General features: G+C 37.3%; 2 protein-coding genes across 4 annotated transcripts; both read right to left on the reverse strand.

Moving 5' to 3' along the window:
* Positions 1-5,168: 5,168 nt before the first annotated feature.
* LOC107830213 (transcription factor TCP19-like) lies at positions 5,169-7,052 on the reverse strand. Its single transcript, XM_016657697.2, has 2 exons — positions 6,759-7,052; positions 5,169-6,484 (listed from the first exon to the last, which is right to left on the reverse strand). The coding sequence occupies exon 2, from the start codon at positions 6,458-6,460 to the stop codon at positions 5,381-5,383; it is 1,080 nt and encodes a 359-aa protein (XP_016513183.1). The 5' UTR covers positions 6,461-6,484; positions 6,759-7,052; the 3' UTR covers positions 5,169-5,380.
* Positions 7,053-7,311: 259 nt separating this feature from the next.
* Positions 7,312-21,511, reverse strand: LOC107830212 (urease accessory protein F-like). 3 transcript variants are annotated; one of them, XM_016657696.2, is made up of 3 exons: positions 21,246-21,511; positions 21,019-21,126; positions 7,312-8,848 (listed from the first exon to the last, which is right to left on the reverse strand). In XM_016657696.2, exon 3 carries the CDS (start codon positions 8,836-8,838, stop codon positions 8,107-8,109), a length of 732 nt encoding a protein of 243 aa, XP_016513182.1. In that variant the 5' UTR covers positions 8,839-8,848; positions 21,019-21,126; positions 21,246-21,511; the 3' UTR covers positions 7,312-8,106. The 3 variants fall into 3 exon arrangements, 1 of the variants encoding a protein (XP_016513182.1); XR_012710685.1 differs by lacking the exon at positions 7,312-8,848 and adding an exon at positions 11,911-12,532 and having other exon boundaries at positions 21,246-21,508; XR_001658093.2 differs by lacking the exon at positions 7,312-8,848 and adding an exon at positions 13,344-14,731 and having other exon boundaries at positions 21,246-21,506.
* Between the last annotated feature and the right edge of the window lie 987 nt (positions 21,512-22,498).

A 22,498-nucleotide genomic window follows, 5' to 3' on the forward strand; every position in this document is an offset into this window, starting at 1 on the left:
ACTCAATGAATCACTAGGCATAACCAGATACGGTGCAAAATAAGATGACATATACGAGTAGGTGGACCCTGGATCAAATAACACTGAAGCATCTCTATCACAAACCAGAACTGTACCTGTAATAACTGCATTTGTAGCCTCAGCCTCGGGCCTGGCTGGAAGAGCATAACATCGGGGTTGCGCCCCACCACCCTGGGCTCCATCTCTAAGACGGCCTGCAGCTGGCTGGCCTCCACCTCTAGCGGCCTGAGCTCCACCACTAAATCCTCTACCTCTAGCACCTCTACCCCCACCCCTAATTGACTGGGCGGTCTGTGGAACACTTGGTGCCTAGACGATAGTACGGGAACCCTGCTGCTGCGACTGAGTACCCACCAACCTCGGACAAGTCCTCCTGATATGACCATACTCACCACACTCAAAACATTCACCTAAGTGTTGTGGCTGAGGAAACTGAGACTGACCCTGGCGACCCGAATGACCACCCCCAAAACTCTAGAGCGGTGGTGCACTGTAGGACTACTGATCAGAATACCGCATCTGCGGACCACGACTACCTGAAGTGCCGTGAGAGATCTGAAGAGCTGACTGAAAGGGCCTAGGGGGATGGCCTCTACTATATGAATCCCTGCCTCCAGATGAGGCACCACTGAATCAACCTGAATGACGGGGCCTCTTATCCGACCCATGACCACCTCCCTGCGACAGGACCATCTCTACTCTACGGGCCACATTGGCCGCCTCCTAAAAAGTGATCTCACTCCTAGCCCCCCTAGCCATCTGAAGGCGAATTGGCTGAATAAGACCATCAATAAACTTCCTCACCCTCTCTATCTTGGTAGGAAGCATGATAGGAGCATGGCGAGCTAAGTCGATGAACTTGGTCTCATACTGGGTAACTGTCATGGAACCCTGCTGGAGGAGCTCAAACTGCCTCCGATAAGCCTCTCGCTGAGTAATGGGGAGAAAACTTCTCCAGAAATAGCTGTGTGAACTGCTCCCAAGTCAAGGCTGGCGATCCGGCTGGTCTAGCTAAGCAATAATCCCTCCTCCAAGTCTTGGCGGATCTAGACAAGCGAAATGTAGCAAAATCGACCCCATTGGTTTCAACAATACCCATGTTCCTAAGAACTTCGTGGCAGTTGTCTAGATAATCCTGGGGATCCTCAGTAGATGCACCGCTGAAAGTGGAAGTGAAGAGCTTGGTGAACCTATCCAACCTCCACAAAGCATCGGCAGACATAGTCGCTCCATCACCGGTCTAAGCTACCATACCCGGCTGAACTGCTCCAACTGGATGAACCGCTGGAGTCTGAATCTGAGGAACTACCTGCTTCGGAGTGCGAGTAGCAGGAGTTTGGGCCCCTCCTCCAGCCTGAGAGACGGCTGGTGCTACAGGAAGCAAGCCCGCTCGGGTGACACTCTCCATGAGGCCCACTAGTCGGACAAGAGCATCCTGAAGGACTAGGGTAGCAATAAACCCCTCTGGGATCTGAGCTGGGCCCACCGGAGCTGCTAGAGCCGGAACCTCATCATCAAAGTCAACCTGAGGCTCTGCTACTGGGGTTGCTGCTCGGGGCTGAGCTCTACCCCTACCTCGGCCTCTGGCACGGCCTCGGCCTCGCCCTTACCCTTTACCCCTCGTGGGAGCTACTGCTAGGGGCTTGGACTGCTGAGCGGTAGACGAGGAAGCGCGTGTTCTCGTCATCTGCGAAAGAACATAGTAGAAGTTCAATTAGCATTGAGAAACAAAACCGCACGACGAGAAAGAACAAATGTGAAGTTTTCCTAACTCTACAACCCGGTCTAATATAATATATGTTGCGGCGTGCAACCCGATCCAATATAATATCTGTTGCGGCGTGCAACCCGATCCAAAATAATATTTGTTGCAGCGTGCAACCCGATACACATATATAACTGTTGCGGCATGCAACCCGATCTAATATAATATCTAATGCAGCGTGCAACCTGTTCCAAATATACAGTCAACAATAATCATAATTAACCGTCCCGAAAAGGGATCAACAATAGCCTACACTATCCCGGCAAAAGAACTCTACAGTACAAGTATATACGTCCCGGTAAGGGAGAAACAGCTATAACCAAACTTGTTCCAATACCTAACTATCTCAACTATAACTCAACTAGTTTCAACCTCTAACTACCTCAGCTATAACTACACTTGTTACAACACCTAACTACCCAGCTATAACCAAACTTGTTACAACACCTAACACGAAGAATCATCAACCTGAGCATCCGTAATATCAATTAAGAACACAATGTAAGGGAACCTCAACTCAACAATAGTCCGGCAAGGGGCAACATAATGATCTCTTCTCTTTCTCACTTTTTCTCCACAATTCACTTCACAACTCGAGCCAATGCTCTAGAGTTTCGATTATCACTTATACATTCACAATTCGTTATACAATTGGAGCCAACGCTCCTCAATGTTCATAGGTCACAATTCTTTCCACAACTTTACATTACAAATAGAAATCTTTACCAAAGCATAAATAATACAACGAGATCATGAAAATCACAATATAAGACTCACGGTCATGCTTGACACCAGCGCATAGATATTCGTCACCATATCTATACGTCGTACTCAACAAGGAACAAATAGCAAGTAGGACACAACTCCTAATCCCTCAAGCTAAGGTTAGACCAAACACTTACATCGATGTCTCGAACACAACTCAAGCTTCAATTATAGCTTTACCCCTTGAGTCCTCCGTCAATTCGCTCGTATCTAGCCACAAGTTACTTAATTACATCAATAACATTAAATGAATCAATTTGAATGCATGAAAAATGAGTTCTCCAAAGTTTTACCCAAACAGTCAAAATCGCCCCCGAGCCCACGTGGTTAAACTCGAGGTTCGAACCTAAACTCAATTACCCATTCCCACGAACTCAAATATATAATTTGTTTTGAAATCGGATCTCAAATCGAGGTCCAAATCCCCAATTTTTGAAAAATCTAAGTTCTACCCAAAACACCCAATTTCTCCCATGAAAATCATTGATTTGAAGTTGAAATCATGTTAAAAGATGTTAATGATTGAAGAAAACTAGTTAAAAATAACTTACAATTGATTTGGAAAGAAAGGTTATTTGAAAAATCGCCTCTTATGTTTTTGGGGTTTTGAAAAATGAAAAATGACTGAAAATCCCGTCTATTTATACCTCCCTCAGACCCCCTGTGGGGACCACACAAAGTCGACTGCGGCCGCACAACAGGGCCCTGTGCGAACAGCACAAAATCGACTGCGGTCGCACAGCAGCGCCCCTGTGCGGACCGCACAAAGGCAACCGCGACCACACAGCCTTCCCCGCGCTCCGCACAAGGTCGACTGCGGACCGCACTGGTGGGGTTTAGAGACCTGCAAATTTTTGGTTTTAAGCCTAAAACATCTCGAAACTTACCCGAAACTCACCCGAGCCCTCGGAATTCTAAACCAAGTGCACACAAAACCTCAAGAACATCCCACGGACTTATTCGTGTAATCAAATTATCAAAATAACATCATGAATATCAAATTAAATCTCAAGATCAATGAAATCTTCTCAAACTTCTTTAAACATCAACTTTACAATTTAAGTCCAAATCACGTCATATGACATCCGTTTTTCACCAAATTCCACATAAATGTCTTAAATCGTATATAAGACCTATACCGGGCGCCGGAACCAAAATACGGGTCTGATACCATCATGTTCTAATCAAATTTCATTTCAAATTTTTTTAAACAATTTCAGAAAATAATTTTCTTTGAAAATTCATTTCTCGGACTCGGGACCTCGGAATTCGATTCTGGGCATACGCCCAAGTCCCATATTTTCCTACGGACCCTCTAGGACCGTCAAATCACGGGTTCGGATCCGTTTACCCAAAACGTTGACCGAAGTCAAATTAGCTCATTCTATAATCAAAACTTATCATTTTTCATAGATTATCATATTTAAACTTTCCGGCTACGCGCCCGGACTACACACGCAAATCGAGGTGACTCTAAATGAGGTTTTCAAGGCCTCAGAACACGGAGTTTCATTTTAAAACAAGTGATGACCTGGTCATCACATACTTTTAAAAATGGGGGAGGCTTACTGGTTCTGTCTTTGGGGGAAGAAGGAATTTTTAATGAACAGGTATACCGCGGTATTAGAGAGCGTGATATATGACGCGGTATTACATCGCACTATATTTTAACGACAAAAATACCGTTAAAATATAGCGCAATATAATACCGCATTATATATAAAAAAATATCTTTTTTTTTTAACAGTAAACATATTTTGAGTCCAAAACCACAACATTAAGATTTCGGACTCTGCACTTCAATGGGTACATAAAGTAAAATTTGCAAACGGCAAAGCCAGGGCAGCAGTTGCCACGTGTCAACCTGCCGGGTACGTGGTCCCACATAACAACTAATCACACAACACGTGTCAGAAAATGCGAACCTAGTCTCGCGTCCCCACGTCAATAGGACCCCTCAAAAACCAGAAAAAGGAGCAGACCTAAAGACAAACCTGAAAGGTAGTGAGTAGTAGTCGTAGCGAGTGGACCACCACGCGGCCGCCTTGAATAGTGATCTGGGGCCCATTCTCCTAGATGTGGGGCATGGAGCCCTGCCATCCAAATGACCTAAATATATGGCCCACAGCTACACTCTCTCCTCTTGGCCAGCATACCATACTAGCTTTGGCCCACCACTGCGATAGCTGGACCCCACGTTATGTTGTATATTGACTAGTAATTCATTGACCCACACCCTCTTGAGATGGGGACCACTTCTTTTCCGCGGGGCCCACTTTCCACGTGCACTAGACGAATGTCACGTGCAATTTTGATGTAATCTAAGCGCACGGGGCAAATGACCCCATGAAAAGCACTAAACTGTGGCACTGCTACAAAGGGATTATAAAGTGTTACACGGCAATACAGGCACAAAGAATGGTCCCACGCTTAGTAAAAAAAAGAAAGGATTTAAAATCAATCCAACCTAAACAAAACCATTTTGCTTTTGGCAATAGGATCACAAAAAAAAAAAAAAAAAAAAAAAACAACATAAAATTGAGTGCCCCAGCACTAAAAAGTATTTAGCAAGTTGACATCCAAAGTTAACCAACCTTTGTCATCAAAACAGAGCTTACTTCAAAAGGAGGAACCAAATTCTAAAAGCTCAAGGAGTTATCTACAAGCAAAATATTAAAGCTAAGACCTAACTAAAAACATAGAAATGCTAGATGCTTATCCGTCAGATTAGATAACAAAAGACATGGAAAATTAAAACAAAAAAGAAACTAAAAGAGTACTTTATGGGCCTAGAACCCTAACCGATTTTCTGCCCCAACTGAAAATGTATCAGGATTTGGAGGAAGAAGTTTGATCATTTTCACTAGAACCAGAACCAACCATAAACTGAAGCTCTCTTTTGTCATAAATCTCCAATGAAAAATCCCTAAGCATCTGTGTAGTAGTAGTACTTGTGGTTGTAGTAGTGGTAACACCAGTAGAACTGGAACTTGGAGCCATGGCTGAAACATTCCCATCACTTTTTGACGAACTCACTTGACCTTCAGCAGCAGCAGAGACCCCTGCATAGCTAATTCCAGATACATAATTTGAAATGGGCCTTCCTGGAATATTATATATTGGGGTGGCCCACAACTGAGGTGGATACGAAGGCCCAGCAGTAGCAATAGTAGTAGTACTAGTGGGTGGCGGCTGCACCATAAAGAAAGTCGTCCCACTGGTGGTGGGTACAAGCCCATTACCAGAGGCCACTGCCCAAACAGGAAGGAGACTTTGCGGGGCAATTGGAGCCACTGGTGCAAAATTAGACGGCTCATGCACGTCATAAAACTCGCTGTTCGCGGCCCTTTTCCTCCTCTTCGTCGCGTTTTCTCCTTCGCTATTTGTCGCCGGCGATGTCGTCGGTATTTTCAGCGTTCCGTTAACTGATACGGCAATCGCCGGAACCGTACCCGTTCCGGTAGCTTCAATAATAGCTGGCTCGGCGCGTTCTAGAAGCCAACGTATAGTCTCACCGTCGGATTTATGGCCTAGTTCCCGTGTTAATTGGAAGATTCTAGCAGCACACGCCGCCGGCATCCGGATTCTCCGACCACGGCCTTCAACTTTCGTGTGCCTGTCTTTTGAGGATCTTTTAGCAAGCGGTTTTTCTACCTTTTGCAGTTGCATATTTAGCCCAACTGACATAGTGCCTCCTCGCAAATCGTTTTCTGCCGGCTCTTCCTTTAACAAAGGCACAATATCTGTTGACGGCGGCGGAGAAGGGACGACACGTTCAGCGTCAGTTACATGCTGCCCTACTGCTGTAATGGTGTATTCTTCAGAATCGCCGAGTAATGGATCAGCGGATAATATCTTCGAGTCGTTAACCTCGTCATTTTCCGGTTCAATGTTTTGTTTGTTCTCCATATTGAAGAGAAAAGCCAAAAACAACTGAAATCCAAGAAAAAATGGGAAACAAAAGGATTAAACCCCAGAAAAACTATAGCCGAAATTAAATCCACAGAAAGTGTAAAATATGAAGAGAACAAAGGGTGTGCTTGTGAGTGACTAAAAATCAGAAAATGGGGAAGCGACTGAGAAGCAAAAAAATTCGTCGTTGGTTCTAATAGTTGACTGATAATTTTCTACAATGAAGAAGGAGCTTGAGAAAAAGAAAAAAAAAAAAGAAATAACAGTAAAAACGGATTCAGAGAAGATAACAGACCTTAGGGATGAAAAAGAGAGCCCCACTTGTTTACTGGGTTCCATACAAGGAGAAAGAGTAAGGGGCCCTCTTGCCAAACCCTATAAAGATCAGAGGGAAAAGAGTAATCCACGGCTAAGAATCTCAATGAAAAGATTGGGCCCCGAGATCTTGACACGTCACTGCACTTAGAAAACTAGAGTGGGGTCCATTCTTTGGGCCTTTGCTGTAAAATAACTGGATTTTGAATTGGGATATTCGCCATGACTTGTACTTGTTCTGCCTGGATAATAAATTGTCTCTAAATTATGTTGCTTAAAATTGGAACACGGTTTTTTTTTTTTTTATTTACAGAAAATGAATATTGCTGACATTTTTAATTATAGATATAATAGCATCGTTTTGATTTTGGGATTTTGGAGTTATGCACATGTATTGGTTCTGACTTGATATAGGTTGGCAAGCCATATTAAAATATGGAAACAGAACCCAGGCCATATCCAGTGCAACAATGAACATTTGGACAGACCTATTGCTGGCATTCTAATAACAAACAAAGTATAGAAGGAAGATAAAACAAAGAAGAGCAGGTAGTCGATTTCATAAAGTTTGTGAGAGGGCGTGTGATTTTTGTTCAAGAAAGCGAAAAGATTTGAGATTATAAAAAGTTTTTTTGGCACCAGTAAGAGGATATCAGTTTTTTAGTAGTCTTCATCATTCAACAATATATGCCTTTGAATAACAAGCAACCTCTGAAAACTTGAAGAATACACCATTTTATGCAAGTTTATGACCCCAACTTTTCCATCTTAAGAATTGTCCAAAGGCCATTCACTATCGACCTGCAATTCAATTGCATATTGGTTGAAGAATCTTTGCGGGGGGAAATGAATGGCAGAGAGATGTCGGTCTTACAAGCGAGCTGATTACTCCGATTAGCTTGCTGACCTAGCTAACTGCAGCTCTCACATTCTTGTACTTCCTCCTGATAACAAAGCATATCTGCAAGCATCACTCAAACTTTCTTGGATTGAATGTGGCCTCCTGTAAACAAACATATTGCTATAAGCCTTGTGGTTCATCAATAATGCTTTCTTGAAACAAACATAGTGGTGTAACCCCTGTAGTTCAAGTCAAGAGACATATCCATCATTCGAAGAAGAAAAATCACATTTTGGAAGTGTGAAAACCATATATCCTTCAGCAGTTCTAAGAGAAGCCGTCACTGTGGTTGGTGCCTCTGATTACACCCAAGCGAAAGCACAAGCTTGAAATGTTCTCAACAATTGTTTATGGGACTGTAGTATTAAGATCAATAACTTTCTCATCCACCCAAACCCCCGTTATCTTGAATCTTCAGTTCCATCATTCAAGAGCAAAAAAGCCTGGAGAACAAATAACCATGACAGCCCTGGACAGTATCAAGCAAAGGACTAGTCTGACATGCTTCTTGTACAGGACGGTTCATCCATTTCTTTGATAGTTCTTCTGCACTGGCAGCAAGCTGATGCTGCAATACAGCTGCACCTAGCGGTCCAACCAAATTGAGCCTTGTTGCAGCAGATACAACATCTCTCATTGTAGTAAACATGTAAGCCTTCTGAGAAGTTTCAGCATTTAATCCAAGAAGCCCACATACAAGTCCAAAAATGGGGGCATGGTGGAAACGGACAGCTCCGCTAGTCAAAGACATTTCTCGCATTGTTTTTAAAGACGGAACTTCCTGGAACACGGCGGCAGCTACCCTCAAAAGTGCTGATCCTTGTGAGATAGATGCTTTCCTACCAACTTCATTTGTTAGTGTTGCATCCAATATTTTGTCAATTTTATACCATGTTTCGACATTAGGAGATGCATTCAAAGTATAGATGAAAGGAAGCAATAGACTTCCTGTATTCTCCAGTATATGGGTCACAAATGTTCGAAGGTCTTCAGGCCCAGAGACTAACCGAGCTTGAATAGCAGCCTCAAGGCCAAAAGAATGAGCAAAACCACCCGTAGGAAGAACGGAATCAAGCAATTGCCATTGGCTCCACTGAAGTAGTGATCCATTTGGTGCAAATTGGAGAGTGTCATCAAATTTCTCTACCACATCCTCCATTTTTAAAGGCCTGAGCAATTTAGAAGTCATAAGCAGGAAAGAATAACCAAATAAAAAACAGGAGGAAACAGCACTCCATGTTGAACCAGTCAGAATGGTCCAAGAAAGATTATGTAAATTAAGTTCACTTTTTGATAACTCTAAACAAAAGAAATCTTGTGCAATCAAATAGAAAGAGGAACCTTGTGCAATTAGATACATTGCCAGAAGTAGGAATAGATTCCTGTCCAACGAAAACATACTGAGGATCTTAATATTCAGATCAGGTTCTTACTAACAATCTCATGTCCAGCAAGCGAAATTGAACATTTATATCCTAGACAGATTTCTTCCATACACAATCTTAGAATCTACAACACCAAGGTTTCACCCACTGGCTACCCAGAAGCAAACAATTGTTACTTTAACACGCAAGGTGCTCTATATCATTGAGACTACCAAGATAATATCTGCGCAATCACATTGGACCGAGGAGCTATCTTGAGGTTAATTAGGCATCAAACTTATTAAAGCAGCTATATGTTTTAACAACTTATGGGATTGCTATTCTTAGAACTATTTGATTATAGACCATCCTTTCGTTCTTACAAAGTAGTCTTTAATTCTCTAGTTAACAGCAAATTAGTTAAGTTTGAGTATAACGAAGTATGGAAGAAACATAAAGTACTCCATCGTCACCATAAACTATTCACAATTTCTGGACTGCAAATCACTTTCGTTTCCATTTGCTGGACCGCAAAATCTGAAAAGCTTAAAGATTAAAAAAAATCTTCATTTTAGTGCTTTATGATGGATCTTAATATTTTTATATAATAGTAGATATCCCTAAATTTCACATGTTTGAGCTGAAGTTTTTCATTTAAATTTTATTTGCTTTATAGTTAGGTGTTATTTAATTTGTTAACATCTATCTATTTCATACTAAACATTAACTCTTACTAATTCTGTAATCGAAAGAGGCGGAAGAGTAAATAGTTAATTTAGGTATTGATAAATGTTAACTTTTATTTAGTGACATCTAACTCTTATATGTTAAAATTGATTGTACACTTATTTGTAATCGAAAGAGGCGAATATTGTAGTAATCAGTTATAACAAGTAGGGTAACCGAAAAGGACTTACTAAAAAGAGCAAGTTTTAGTTTAAGCATATATTTCTGGCTCTTTAATATTTACTATTCTGACGATTAATTTGTATAACCGAGAGGAATGCAATTAATTGTTCAACTTAAGTAATGATATATAAATGTAATCGTTAGAGGCATTTATACATTTGTGAGAAATAGAAATTGAAGGATAATTTTACCTATTATATAATAGAAATATTAAGTGAAGTTATGATCCCAACACCTTTTTATTATATTTGTGAAAAACAAAATATTTTCTATTGCTCTATTCATGCATTTTTAGTTAGTTAATTCACAACTCAACTCTTCCTGGTTTTCTCAAATAGTAATTAAAACAAGAAACGTCTGTAGAATAGATAAACCAATCTCTGTGGGTTCGACATCTTTCTATACTATAATTTGACAGAGTACGCGTTTAAATTTTATACACGCCAGACTCTCGTCAAATTTTTGGCGTTGTTACCGGGGATTGGCAACATCTACTTCAGATTAATTGTTTTGTTATTAATTTGAGAACTTACTATTATTATTAGTAGTAGTAGTAGTAGTAGTATTAGTATTATTGTTATCTTTGTTTTGTTTTTTTTGTTACTACTGTAATTATTGTTACTAGTAATGTCTTTCTAGAATCTCTTATTAACAATATTACTACTTACTGTTTTCGTATCATTTTTCTTTCTTCATCTTTTTAATTTTTATTTTTATTCTACGGTATCATCCTATTGTTTAGAGAGGCTAGAGGTTTGGAGACAAGCCCTTGAGTCTAAAGGCTTCAGGTTGAGCAGGACAAAGACGGAATACCTCGAGTGCAAATTTGGGGCCGAGCCGACGGAAGCGGGAGTGGAAGTGAGGCTTGACTCTCAAGTCATTCCTAAGAGGAGTAGTTTCAAGTACCTTGGGTCAGTTATTCAGGGGATCGGGGAGATCGACGAGGATGTCACACACCGTATAGGGGTGGGGTGGATGAAGTAGAGGTTAGCATCGGGAGTCCTGTGTGACAAAAAAGTGCCAACGTTACTAAAAGGTAAGTTTTATAGAGCAGTGGTTAGGCCTGCCATGTTGTATGGGACCGAGTGTTGGCCGGTTAAGAACTCACACATCCAGAAGATGAAAGTAGCAGAGATGAGGATGTTGAGGTGGATGTGCGGGCATACAAGGATGGATAAGATTAGGAATGAAGATATTCGAGAGAAGGTGGGCATGGCCCCCATGGAGGATAAGATGCGGGAAGCAAGACTCAGATGGTTCGGGCACATTCAGAGGAGGAGCACTGAGGCACCGGTGAGGAGGTGTGAACGACTGGCTGTGGTGGGCACGAGGAGAGGTAGAGGGAGACCTAAGAAGTATTGGGGAGAGGTGATAAGGCAGGACATGGCGCGACTTGGGATTACTGAGGACATGACCCTTGACAGGAAATTGTGGAGGTCGAGCATTAAGGTTGTAGGTTAGGGGGAAGTTGTGAGTATTTCTACAGCGCACTAGAGTGAGACTAGCCAGTTAGAAGTTAGTCTTAGGATGCTACTGGTCAGCTACTGATGCAGGGCTTTATCTGCTGGATATTATTATATCTTCCATCTTTTTCGTACTTCCTATATTTCTTATATTGCTGTTATTTTTATTTTATGTTATGTTATGTTATTTTATTATGAGTCTATTGATAATACTAATGTATCGTCTCTTGTTGATGTCTTGAGTCGTGGGTCTCCTGGAAACAGCCTCTCTGCCCCTCGGGGTAGGGGTAAGGTCTGCGTACATATTACCCTCCCCAGACACCACTTGTGGGATTATACTGGATTGTTGTTGTTGTTGTATGCATCTATGATTCGCGTCATTCGACTCTCTGGCAGTGCACAATTTAAATATTATTGGATCGGGTCGTACGCCCTCGACATGATTTATTACTACTACTATTTTAATTATCCATTTTTTTCTTTTTAGTATCACCACTACTATTTTAGGAACTAAGTTTGATTTTCTTTCAAAAAAAAATTCTTTTCTTTAAGGAATTCAGGTAGTTTATGACTCGCTCTTCTACAAAAGAGTTGGCGAATTACGATTCAGAAATTGAAAAAACTCTTCGATTGCGCAGGAAAGAACAAACATCATCTCCTCAAAGTATAACTTGTGAAGAAATGGAGAATGAAGAGCTTAATAATAACCAACTTCCACCACATCAAGTGGAAGAACAGCTCGATGAGGTGGCTCCACGACATGATAGAATACTCAGAGATTATGCAAGGCCGGATCATTTTGAAGGAGAATCAAGTGTGAGGAGATCACCAATTGCAGCAAACAACTTTGAAATTCGCATAGGCTTGATTCAAACCATTCAACAGTCATGTCAGTTTGCTGGTGTTGCGAGTGAAGCTCCTCACACCCATCTAATTGATTTTCTTGAATTAGTTGAAACTTGCAGGTATAATGGAGTCACAACAGACGCTATCAGGTTATGGCTTTTTCCTTTTTCATTAAAAGGTGAAGCAAAAACATGGTTGCGAAGTCTGCCAAGAGGTTCAATCACTACATGAGACCAAATGACTCAGAAATTTCTTAATAAATATTTTTCACCTGCAAAAACATTTAAAATGAAGCAAGAAATCAATAATTTTAATCTGTATACCAAGCATGGGAACGATTAAAAGCAATGTTAAGAAAATGCCCACACAATGGTATCGAAGATCCTGACATCTTATATATTTTTTATCATGGTCTTAAACCCTTTGCTAGAAATGTTATTGATGCAACATCAGGAGGATCCATAATGAGCAAAACCATTGCAGACGCTATGCAATTGCTTAATGAAATTTCAGAAAATGTTGTTCAATGGCCCTTTGACTGAATGATTGTTAAAAAACAGCAGGAGTCAATCAAGTGGAAGCTTGGAATTCATTAGCGCAACAAATTGCAACTCTGACACAAAAAGTTGAGGCCTTTCAGGTAAATAATCAATCATCATCTCAACTTGAGAATTGTGACGTTTGTGGAGGTAATCATCCCAATCATGAGTGTCAAGCTTCAACACAAAATGAGGAACAGGTAAATATGATTGGTTATAGAAATAATTACTCATTTGGTAGTCCCATGACACAAAAACATCCAGGATTTCAGTGGAGTAATCCTAATGGTGCTGAAAATCCTCAAAGATTTTTTAATCAAAAGCAGCAGGTACAAGGACCACCTGATTTTCAAAATCAAAATAGAGGGCAATAAAACTTTCAACAAAATCAACAGCAGCCCCACAAAGCTCATCAACAAAGCCTTGAAGACCTGATGTATAAATTCATTAAGGCTACTGACGAGAAGGTTGAAAGTCAACATTCAGCTATCAAGAATTTGGAAATTCAGGTAAGCCAATTAGCAACCCTCATGTCTGGGCAAATAAAAGGTTCTTTACCAAGTAACACCGAGAAAAATCCAAAGGAACACTTCAAAGCCATCTCTCTACAGTCAGGTAAAACTCTTGATGATCCATATGCAGATAGACAAGGAAATCCACAAGAAGTTGAACAGGTAAATGAAAGTAAGAATAAAAGAGACTCTGAACTTCTAAAAGAACAAAAAGATAAAGGAAAAAGGGTACAAGAAAATGAATTGATGACAAATCCTTACTCTGTACCCCTCCCATTTCCCCAAAAGCTAAAAAGAGAAAAGCTTGACAAACAGTTCTCAAAGTTTCTAGAAATTTTAAAACAGCTTTACATTAACATACCTTTTACATATGCTTTGAAGCAAATGCCGGCATATGCTAAATTTCTTAAAGAAATTTTGTCAAGTAAAAGAAAACTGGAAGAAGTTTCAGTAATTATGCTTACAGAAAAATGTAGTGTTATACTTCAAAATAAGCTTCCACAGAAAAAGCATAACTTTGAAAAAGCATTATGTGATTCAGGTGCTTCAATAAATCTAATGCCTTTTTCAATTTTCAGAAAATTAGAACTTGGTGAAATGAGGGACACTGGTGTGTCTCTACAATTGGCTGATCAAAGTACTTAAAAACCGAAAGGAATACTTGAAAATGTCCTTGTTAGAGTTGATAAATTATATTTCCAGTAGATTTTATAGTACTTGAAATGGAAGAAAATACTGAGGTACCATTGATTTTAGGCAGACCATTTCTTGCAACAGGAAGAGCAATAATTGATGTCCATCAAGGACAATTAATTTTGCGAGTTGATGAGGAAAGAGTGATTTTTGATATGCAGAAAATAATGAAATATCCTAAAGATGAGTCATCATCATCTTGTTTTCAAATTGATTTGTTGAATCACCTTGCAGATGAATATAAAGATGATCAACTGATTACTGATTCATTGGAAAGATGTTTGGCACAGTCAGGTACCACAAGTGATGATGACATCACAATCAGAAAAGAAGCTGAAATACTGGAAAAAAATTCTGAAACTGAGAAAGTCTCACTAGAAGAAGTTCAACCAAAAATTGAACTCAAAACTCTTCCTTCTCATTTGAAATATCTTTTTCTTGAACCTGAATTATTTCCAGTAATTATTTCATCTTCTTTGACTGCAGAACAAGAAATAAAACTAATGAAGGTGTTAAGAGAACACAAAAGAGCCTTAGGATGGACTATAGTTGACATCAATGGAATCAGTCCAGCTATTTGCACGCATAGGATTCTTAATTACAAGCCAATAGTCCAACCCCAGAGGAGACTAAACCCAGCAATGCAGGAAGTCGTCAAGAAAGAAGTGGTGAAACTTCTAGCAGCAGGTATCATTTATCCAATATCTGACAGTCCTTAGGTGAGTCCTGTACAGGTAGTACCAAAGAAAGGAGGTATGATAGTAATAAAAAATAAAAATAATGAACTCATACCTACTAGAACAGTCACAAGATGGAGAGTCTGTATTGATTACAGACGACTTAATGATGCCACAAGGAAAGATCATTTCCTTTACCTTTTATTGACCAAATGCTTGAAAAAGTTGCAGGCCATGGTTTTTACTACTTTCTTGACGGATATTCAGGGTATAATCAGATACTAATTGCTCCAGAAGATCAGGAAAAAACACATTCACATGCCCCCAAGGTACGTATGCTTACAGAAGAATGACCTTTGGACTATGTAACGCTCCTACTACATTTCAGCGTTGCATGTCGGCAATTTTCTCAGACATGACTGAAAAGTTTCTTGAAATTTTCATGGATGATTTCACACTTTTTGGTATGACATTTGAAGATTGCCTCTATTATTTAACTTTGGTGCTTAAAAAATGTGAAGAGACAAATTTGGTTCTTAATTGGGAAAAATGTCACTTCATGGTAACAGAGGGAATTGTTTTAGGACATAAAATTTCTGCTAAAAAAATAGAAGTTGATAAGACTAAAATTAATCTTATAGCAGGATTACCCCCTCCTACCACTGTTAAAGGTATAAGAAGCTTCTTAGGTCATGCAGGTTTTTATAGAAGGTTTATAAAAGATTTTTCAAAAATTTCAAAACCTCTGACTAACCTACTGATGAAAGATGTGAATTTTGAATTTTCAGATAATTGCAGGAAAGCATTTGTGATTCTGAAGGAACATTTGACTAATGCTCCAATTGTTATTTCTCCTGATTGGAGCGAACCATTTGAAATAATGCGTGATGCAAGTGATATAGCAGTTGGAGCAATATTGGGACAAAAGAGAGACAAGATTTTCAGGCCTATTTACTACGCCAGTAGAACCCTCAATGAAGCTCAAAAGAATTATGCCACAACTGAGAAGGAGCTACTTGCAGTAGTATTTGCATTTGACAAATTTCGTTCCTATTTGATAGGAATGAAGGTTACAGTATTTACTGATCATGCTGCTTTAAAATATCTCTTAGCAAAGAAAGATGCTAGACCTAGATTGCTAAGATGAATACTTTTTTTGCAAGAATTTGATCTTGAAATAAAAGATAGAAAAGGTTCAGAAAATCAGGTGGCTGACCACCTATCACGTTTGGAAAATCCTCCAACTGAAACAACAGATATCAAGGAGGAATTTCCTGACGAGCATGTTTATACAATCGCTACAGTTACAAATCAGACACCTTGATTTGCTGGCATTGCCAACTACTTAGTTGGAGGATGGATCCCAAAAGATTTATCTTACAAACAAAGAAAAAAGCTCAAAAAAGAAATAAGATACTATTTTTGGGAAGATCCTGACTTGTTTAAATTTTGTGCAGATGGTATGATCAGAAGATGTGTAGCAGAAATAGAGATGAACAATATCATAAGCCACTGTCATGATGGAGCTGTAGGAGGAAACTACGGAGGAAGACGAACAGCCGCAAAAATGCTTGAAGCTGGGTTTTTGTGGCCCACTTTATTTAGAGATGCAAGAAATTATGTCGCCACTTGTGACAAATGCCAGAGAAGCGGTAACATTTCAAAAAGGGATGAGATGCCTCTTAACTCTATCCTTATGTGTGAAATATTTTATGTTTCGGGCATTGATTTTATGGGTCCTTTTCCTCCTTCAAACGGTTGTGAATATATTTTAGTTGTTGTTGACTATGTCTCAAAATGGGTAGAAGCAATGGCCACTAGAAAAAATGATGCTCATGTTGTTTGTACTTTTATCAAGAAAAATATTTTTTCTAGATTTGGAACTCCACAAGTTATCATAAGCGATAGGGGAACTCATTTTGTAAATAAACAATTTGCTAGTTTGTTATCAAGATATGGAGTAACTCATAAAACAGGAACTTCATATCATGCTCAAACAAGCGGACAAGTTAAAGTATCTAATAGAGAATTAAAAAGAATTTTAGAAAAAACTATTGGTTCTTCTCGAAAAGATTGGTCTTTAAAGTTAGATGATGCTTTATGGGCATACAAAACTGCTTTCAAAACTCCCATAGGCACATCTCCTTATAGATTAGTTTTTGGAAAAGCTTGTCATTTACCCGTGGAACTTGAACATAAAGCATATTGGGCTATAAAGTTGTTAAATCTAAATTTCCCAGATGCAGGTAAAAACCGTCTGTTGCAGCTTGATGAATTGGAGGAGTTCAGATTTGAAGCATATGAAAATGCTAATTTGTACAAAGAAAAAACAAAAAAATGGCATGATAACTTCATTCGCCATAAGGAGTTTACAATTGGAGGCCAAGTTCTTTTGTACAATAGCCGGTTGAGATTATTCCCGGGAAAATTCAAGTCACATTGGTCAGGACCGTACATTGTAACAGAAGTTACCCCTTATGGTGCCATTGAAATACAACATACATAGACAAATTCAAAGTAAACGGTCATCGTTTGAAGCCTTATATCAGCAGATTCTTCAACAAACAGGTTTCAACAATCCTTTTTGCCTAATTTTTAAAATAAGTCGAGCTGGCGACGTTAAACTCAGAACTATTTTCTTTCCATCTCTTTAATTGTTTAAGTAATTATTAGTAGTAACATATAATATTTCCTTTTTAGTAAATTTATTTAATAAATTTAGTTTTTTTCTTCTTATATAAAAAAAATTAAGAAAATAATAATAATTGCATATATTGTATTATATATATATATATATATATATATATATATATATATATATATATATATATATATATATATATATATATATATATATATATATATATGTATGTGTGTGTGTATTTAGTATGTATTAATATATTTTGCCATGATAAAGAAGCACTCCCATGATTTTGACAATGAAAGTTTTCTCCTATAATGAAAAAGAATATTTTCTTTGCCATAATCTTATCATTGTTATATGAGAAAAACCTTAAGAAGCCAAGGAAAAGGAAATGAGTCCAGAATCGAAAAAAAAATCAGGGAAGCACCTTTATCTCCTTTTATTTTTTATTTTTTTTATTTGTTTATCATGAGGACATGATACTATTTAAGCTTGGGGTAGAGGAATATTTTTGTTATATATGTTTTTCTTTAAAGTTTTTTCTTTTTCCTCTATTAAAAGCAAAAGGTAACAAAAAACTTGATAAAAATTGAGTTGCCTTATTCCTAAGGCGACTTATTTCATGTACTTACATGGATTTCTTGTTCGGTTCTTTGCCATGGTCGTAATATTTTGAATCGAACATTTTTTTTAGGACTTTTAGTTGTTTAATTTGTTTTGGTAAATAAGTTGGCTAAACTTGATTTGACTTGAAAAGCATGAGACTTAAAAAAAACGAAATTGATTAAGTACCAATCACGGGTTTTATGATTACCTTTCTAAGCTCATACTTACTTATTGGTGATTGAAATCATAATTTTTGTGGCTCCAAGTGTATTGTGCGGTTAGCTTATATTGTCTAGTTCTCCTGCTTATTTGGAAATCTAGAACTTGCCTTGAATGTGGTTTAAAGCGAAATTCTAGGTAGATCTTTGAGTTGAGAAATGAAAGTAGGCCTTCTTTGTTGAGTCACTGCCTAAATTAACCTACCTTGATGATCTTTATCCCTAGTTAGCCCAGCTGAGCCTAAATAAATTATTATTATTATTATTATTATTTTTGGTAGCCAAGCTTCAACTCTTATCTTGTTTGTTGTTAAGACTTATTATTTGTTCACCCAATTCCCTTTGGGCACTTTAAGAGTTGATCTAAATGTAAAAATCTAGGGGTGAGGTGTAATTGTGGAAAGAACTGATGTAAGAACAAGTATTTGAGCTTGTTGATCTCTTGAGATGTTTTTATAAAATAAAAAAAAAGTTGCTTGTGAAAAAAAAATGAAAGTTGTGAATGGGTTTAAAAAAGAAGAAGAAGAAGAAGGGGGATGTCGATTGCTTAAAGAAATATGGAAAACAGTCGTGCTTGAGCGATAAAGTAAAGTGTAGAGCCTACAGGGAATTTGAGTCACTATTATCCATATGTATCCTTCCGATCCCTAAGCCTTCATTACAACCTTGTAAAAGTCCTACATGATCTCAACTCATAGAGTCTTATATTAGTAGAGAATCACATTATAGTCAAGCTTATGGTAATTTCCAGTAGCTTGAGGTACTTTTTTTTTTAGAGTAAGCGAAATTTTTTATTCATGCCCTTCTCTGTTCTTTATCTATATATTGTGCAATATATGGGCATCTCTCTTCATCTAGTGAGACACACTTGGGATTAAAAAATTATTATGATTTCGATACTCAATAGGTGAACATGAGTACGGTTAAAGTTGTTTGAACTCGTGGATTAGTCTTAATTAATTCTTCTCTGTCAAAACTTCTCATGATTTCACTTAAAGTGTTTAGCTACCATGTTTATTTGATATTCTTTTTTGCTCGAGGACAAGCAAACATTTAAGTGTGAGAGAATTTGATAAGAGAAAAACATCATGCATAAGTTGAGCTGGAATCTAATTTTTAGTACTAATATTTTTCTCTTTCTTTGCAGGAAATAATTAAACTTATAAGAAAAAGGAACAATGAGAAGAAAAAGTTCACTTTCCAAATTTGCAAAGAAAAACTATAATGCTGAAAAATTAAAAGTAAAGTGGTTTATGCAACTTTACAAATGATGAAAGTAGTTGTGCACATAAAAAAACCCAAGACAAACAAAATGGAGAAAGAAAAGGGACAACCATTGCTGGAAAGAGGAAACCAAAAAGGAATAAAATCATTAGTAGCAAGTGGACATGTGCTACTTTTGAAAGAAAACTTTGTCAGCAAAACCAATTTCAAGACACAGTTTAATTTGCCAAGCAGATCCAAGTTGCTGTGAAATCAATTTGGCATTTGTTAATTGGCAACTCGGGCCAACTTAAATGAAAAGGCTGACAAAGTTTTATTTAATTGAAAAAGAAGTCCAGAAATAACGGGAAGTGTTGGGGAGAACTTGCTATAAATAGTTGTATCTTGAGTTGATTGAGGGAAGAAAGCAGAAGCCTCATTCTTGATCAACTCATTTCTTTCAATTTTCTAAGTTCTTATTTTGTGAATATTTTCTTTCTTCTTTTAGCCACTATACTGGCTTCATTTCTAGTTCCGAATAAATTATAATATTGGAAATTACTCTATCACCTGTTTTTAATTAAATAGGGGGAATTATTCTCTTGAATATTTCTTTCTATTTTCTTATTTAATGGGCAAGAATATTTCCGTTGTCAGTACTAACTCCATTATGGAGTAACTTTTCTTGTGTTGGGAGAGTGATGGATCTTAATATTTCTATATAATAGTAGATATTATCCCTCAATTTCACATGTTTGAGCAGAAGTTTTTCATTTAAATTTTATTTGCTTTATAGTTAGGTGTTATTTAATTTGTTAACATCTATCTATTTCATACTAAACATTAACTCTTACTAATTCTATAATCGAAAGAGGCGGAAGAGTAAATAGTTAATTTTGGTATTGATAAATGTTAACTTTTATTTAGTGACATCTAACTCTTATATGTTAAAATTGATTCTACACTTATTTGTAATCGAAAGAGGCAAATATTGTAGTAATCAGTTATAACAAGTAGGGTAACCGAAAAGGACTTACTAAAAAGAGCAAGTTTTAGTTTAAGCATATATTTCTGGCTCTTTAATATTATTATTCTGACGATTAATTTGTATAACCGAGAGGAATGCAATTAATTGTTCAACTTAAGTAATGATATATAAATGTAATCGTGAGAGGCATTTATACATTTGTGAGAAATAAAAATTGAAGGATAATTTTACCTATTATATAATAGAAATATTAAGTGAAGTTATGATCCCAACACCTTTTTATTATATTTGTGAAAAATAAAATATTTTCTATTGCTCTATTCATGCATTTTTAGTTAGTTAATTCACAACTCAACTCTTCCTGGTTTTCTCAAATAGTAATTAAAACAAGAAACGTCTGTAGAATATATAAACCAATATCTATGGGTTCGATATCTTTATATACTATAATTTATAATTTGACAGAGTACGAGTTTAAATTTTATACACGTCAGACTCTTGTCACTTACAATCCCCTGACTAGCATCTAGAATCTAATCTCTAATAATTGATGATTTAGATAGACGATAAATCGTTATTCGTTAACAATATTTAACTTATAATTTTCACTAATCGTCTAACATACTAAATTAACTCACTGGCCATATTGAATAGCTAATTTGGATAAAAGGGTATACCTTAGATCAAATGATGTCAAATGCTCAAATTTGCGTGGTTAGAAATTGAAGCATGTAGTTTTGTTCATACAAGGAGTAAGTGAACAACTCTCAGTCTTCGAATTTCATCTGAACAATTCAAAACAAACAACATAAAGATTAATATATTACGTGGTCTGAATTATGATCACTTGAAGCAAATAAGACTGCGAATTTATTTATAGATATCAAGAAGAACTATGACCAACCTGTGCTGATTTTAATTAAACTGTGGGGAGTATTAGATTTCTACCGTTGGATGGGAAAGGAAGCGTTGAAGGTGAAAGAGAGGGAGAGACGCAGAAACAGAGACGGAGGAAGAAGCTCAGAATAAACTGATGGGCTAATATAAACCGGATCCGAGCCCAAATTGGAAATCGATTGGAGGAGCATGGGTTACTTGATTACGAGCCCGTTTGACTTATAATGACTGAAGGTAACTGGTACAGTAATACTCCATATGAAGTGTTAGAATTTGATTTTTTAAATAAGTAGTTATGTATTTTTTATAGTATTGTATCAAATTAAGAATGAATATTATTGTATTTGATAATTTATTTTTTTGTTAAAATTGTTAAAATGACTTAGAAATTTACATTTAGAATGAGCTGATTGTTGCAAAATTTTCTAAGTTCAGATTGATCAATCGCAAATTAATTTATGTCTAGAGTTTACAATAAAGAAAAACTCAATTTTACCTAGTCTCACATAAAGTCACAATTATATCATGCACAAAAAGGTAGTACTTCCACTAGTAATTTTCTATGATATTTAGGTAAAATTATGTGATATTTTATCTGGGCGGATACAGCGTAAATGTATGGTGTTCATCTGAATCCAATACTTTCAACGAGGGCATAATTAATGTGTAAGAATTTACTATAATTGTAACAAATAATAGATATGAATTCATAACTTTAAAAATATAATAGGTTGAATACTAAGAATCTTAAGGTTAATTCCAACAACAACAATAAACTCAATGTAATCCCACGAGTGAGTGTGTTGGAATGATAAAGAAGAAAAAAAGAAGCAGTAACAATAACCAGTAATACCAACAATCCAATAAGAAAATCAAAGTGAAAGAAACAACAAATAGTAACGGACATCTACTAATTAGAAAATACAATACTAATGTTGTTGCTACTGGTATGAAAGAGGAAAATACTCAATTACCTAGCTTTCTACCCTAATTTCGACCTCCACACCTCCTATCAAGGTCATATCCTTGATCAGCTGAAGTATCATCATGTCTTGTCTGATCACCTCTCCCCAAATACAGAATCCGCCTCAGATGTTGTAGTAATAAAAAGTAGCTTAATGGCTGTCTATAATAGTTAAATAAAATTGAGCTTTTACTGCCCAAAAAAAAACAGACCTATCAAAATATATTTATTTTAGAGTTAATACCTTAAACCCGCCTAAACTATATAACTTTTATCATCTTCCTCTTAAACTATTG

Source organism: Nicotiana tabacum, chromosome 6 (genome assembly GCF_000715075.1).
Source record: "Nicotiana tabacum cultivar K326 chromosome 6, ASM71507v2, whole genome shotgun sequence".
NCBI lineage: Eukaryota > Viridiplantae > Streptophyta > Magnoliopsida > Solanales > Solanaceae > Nicotiana > Nicotiana tabacum.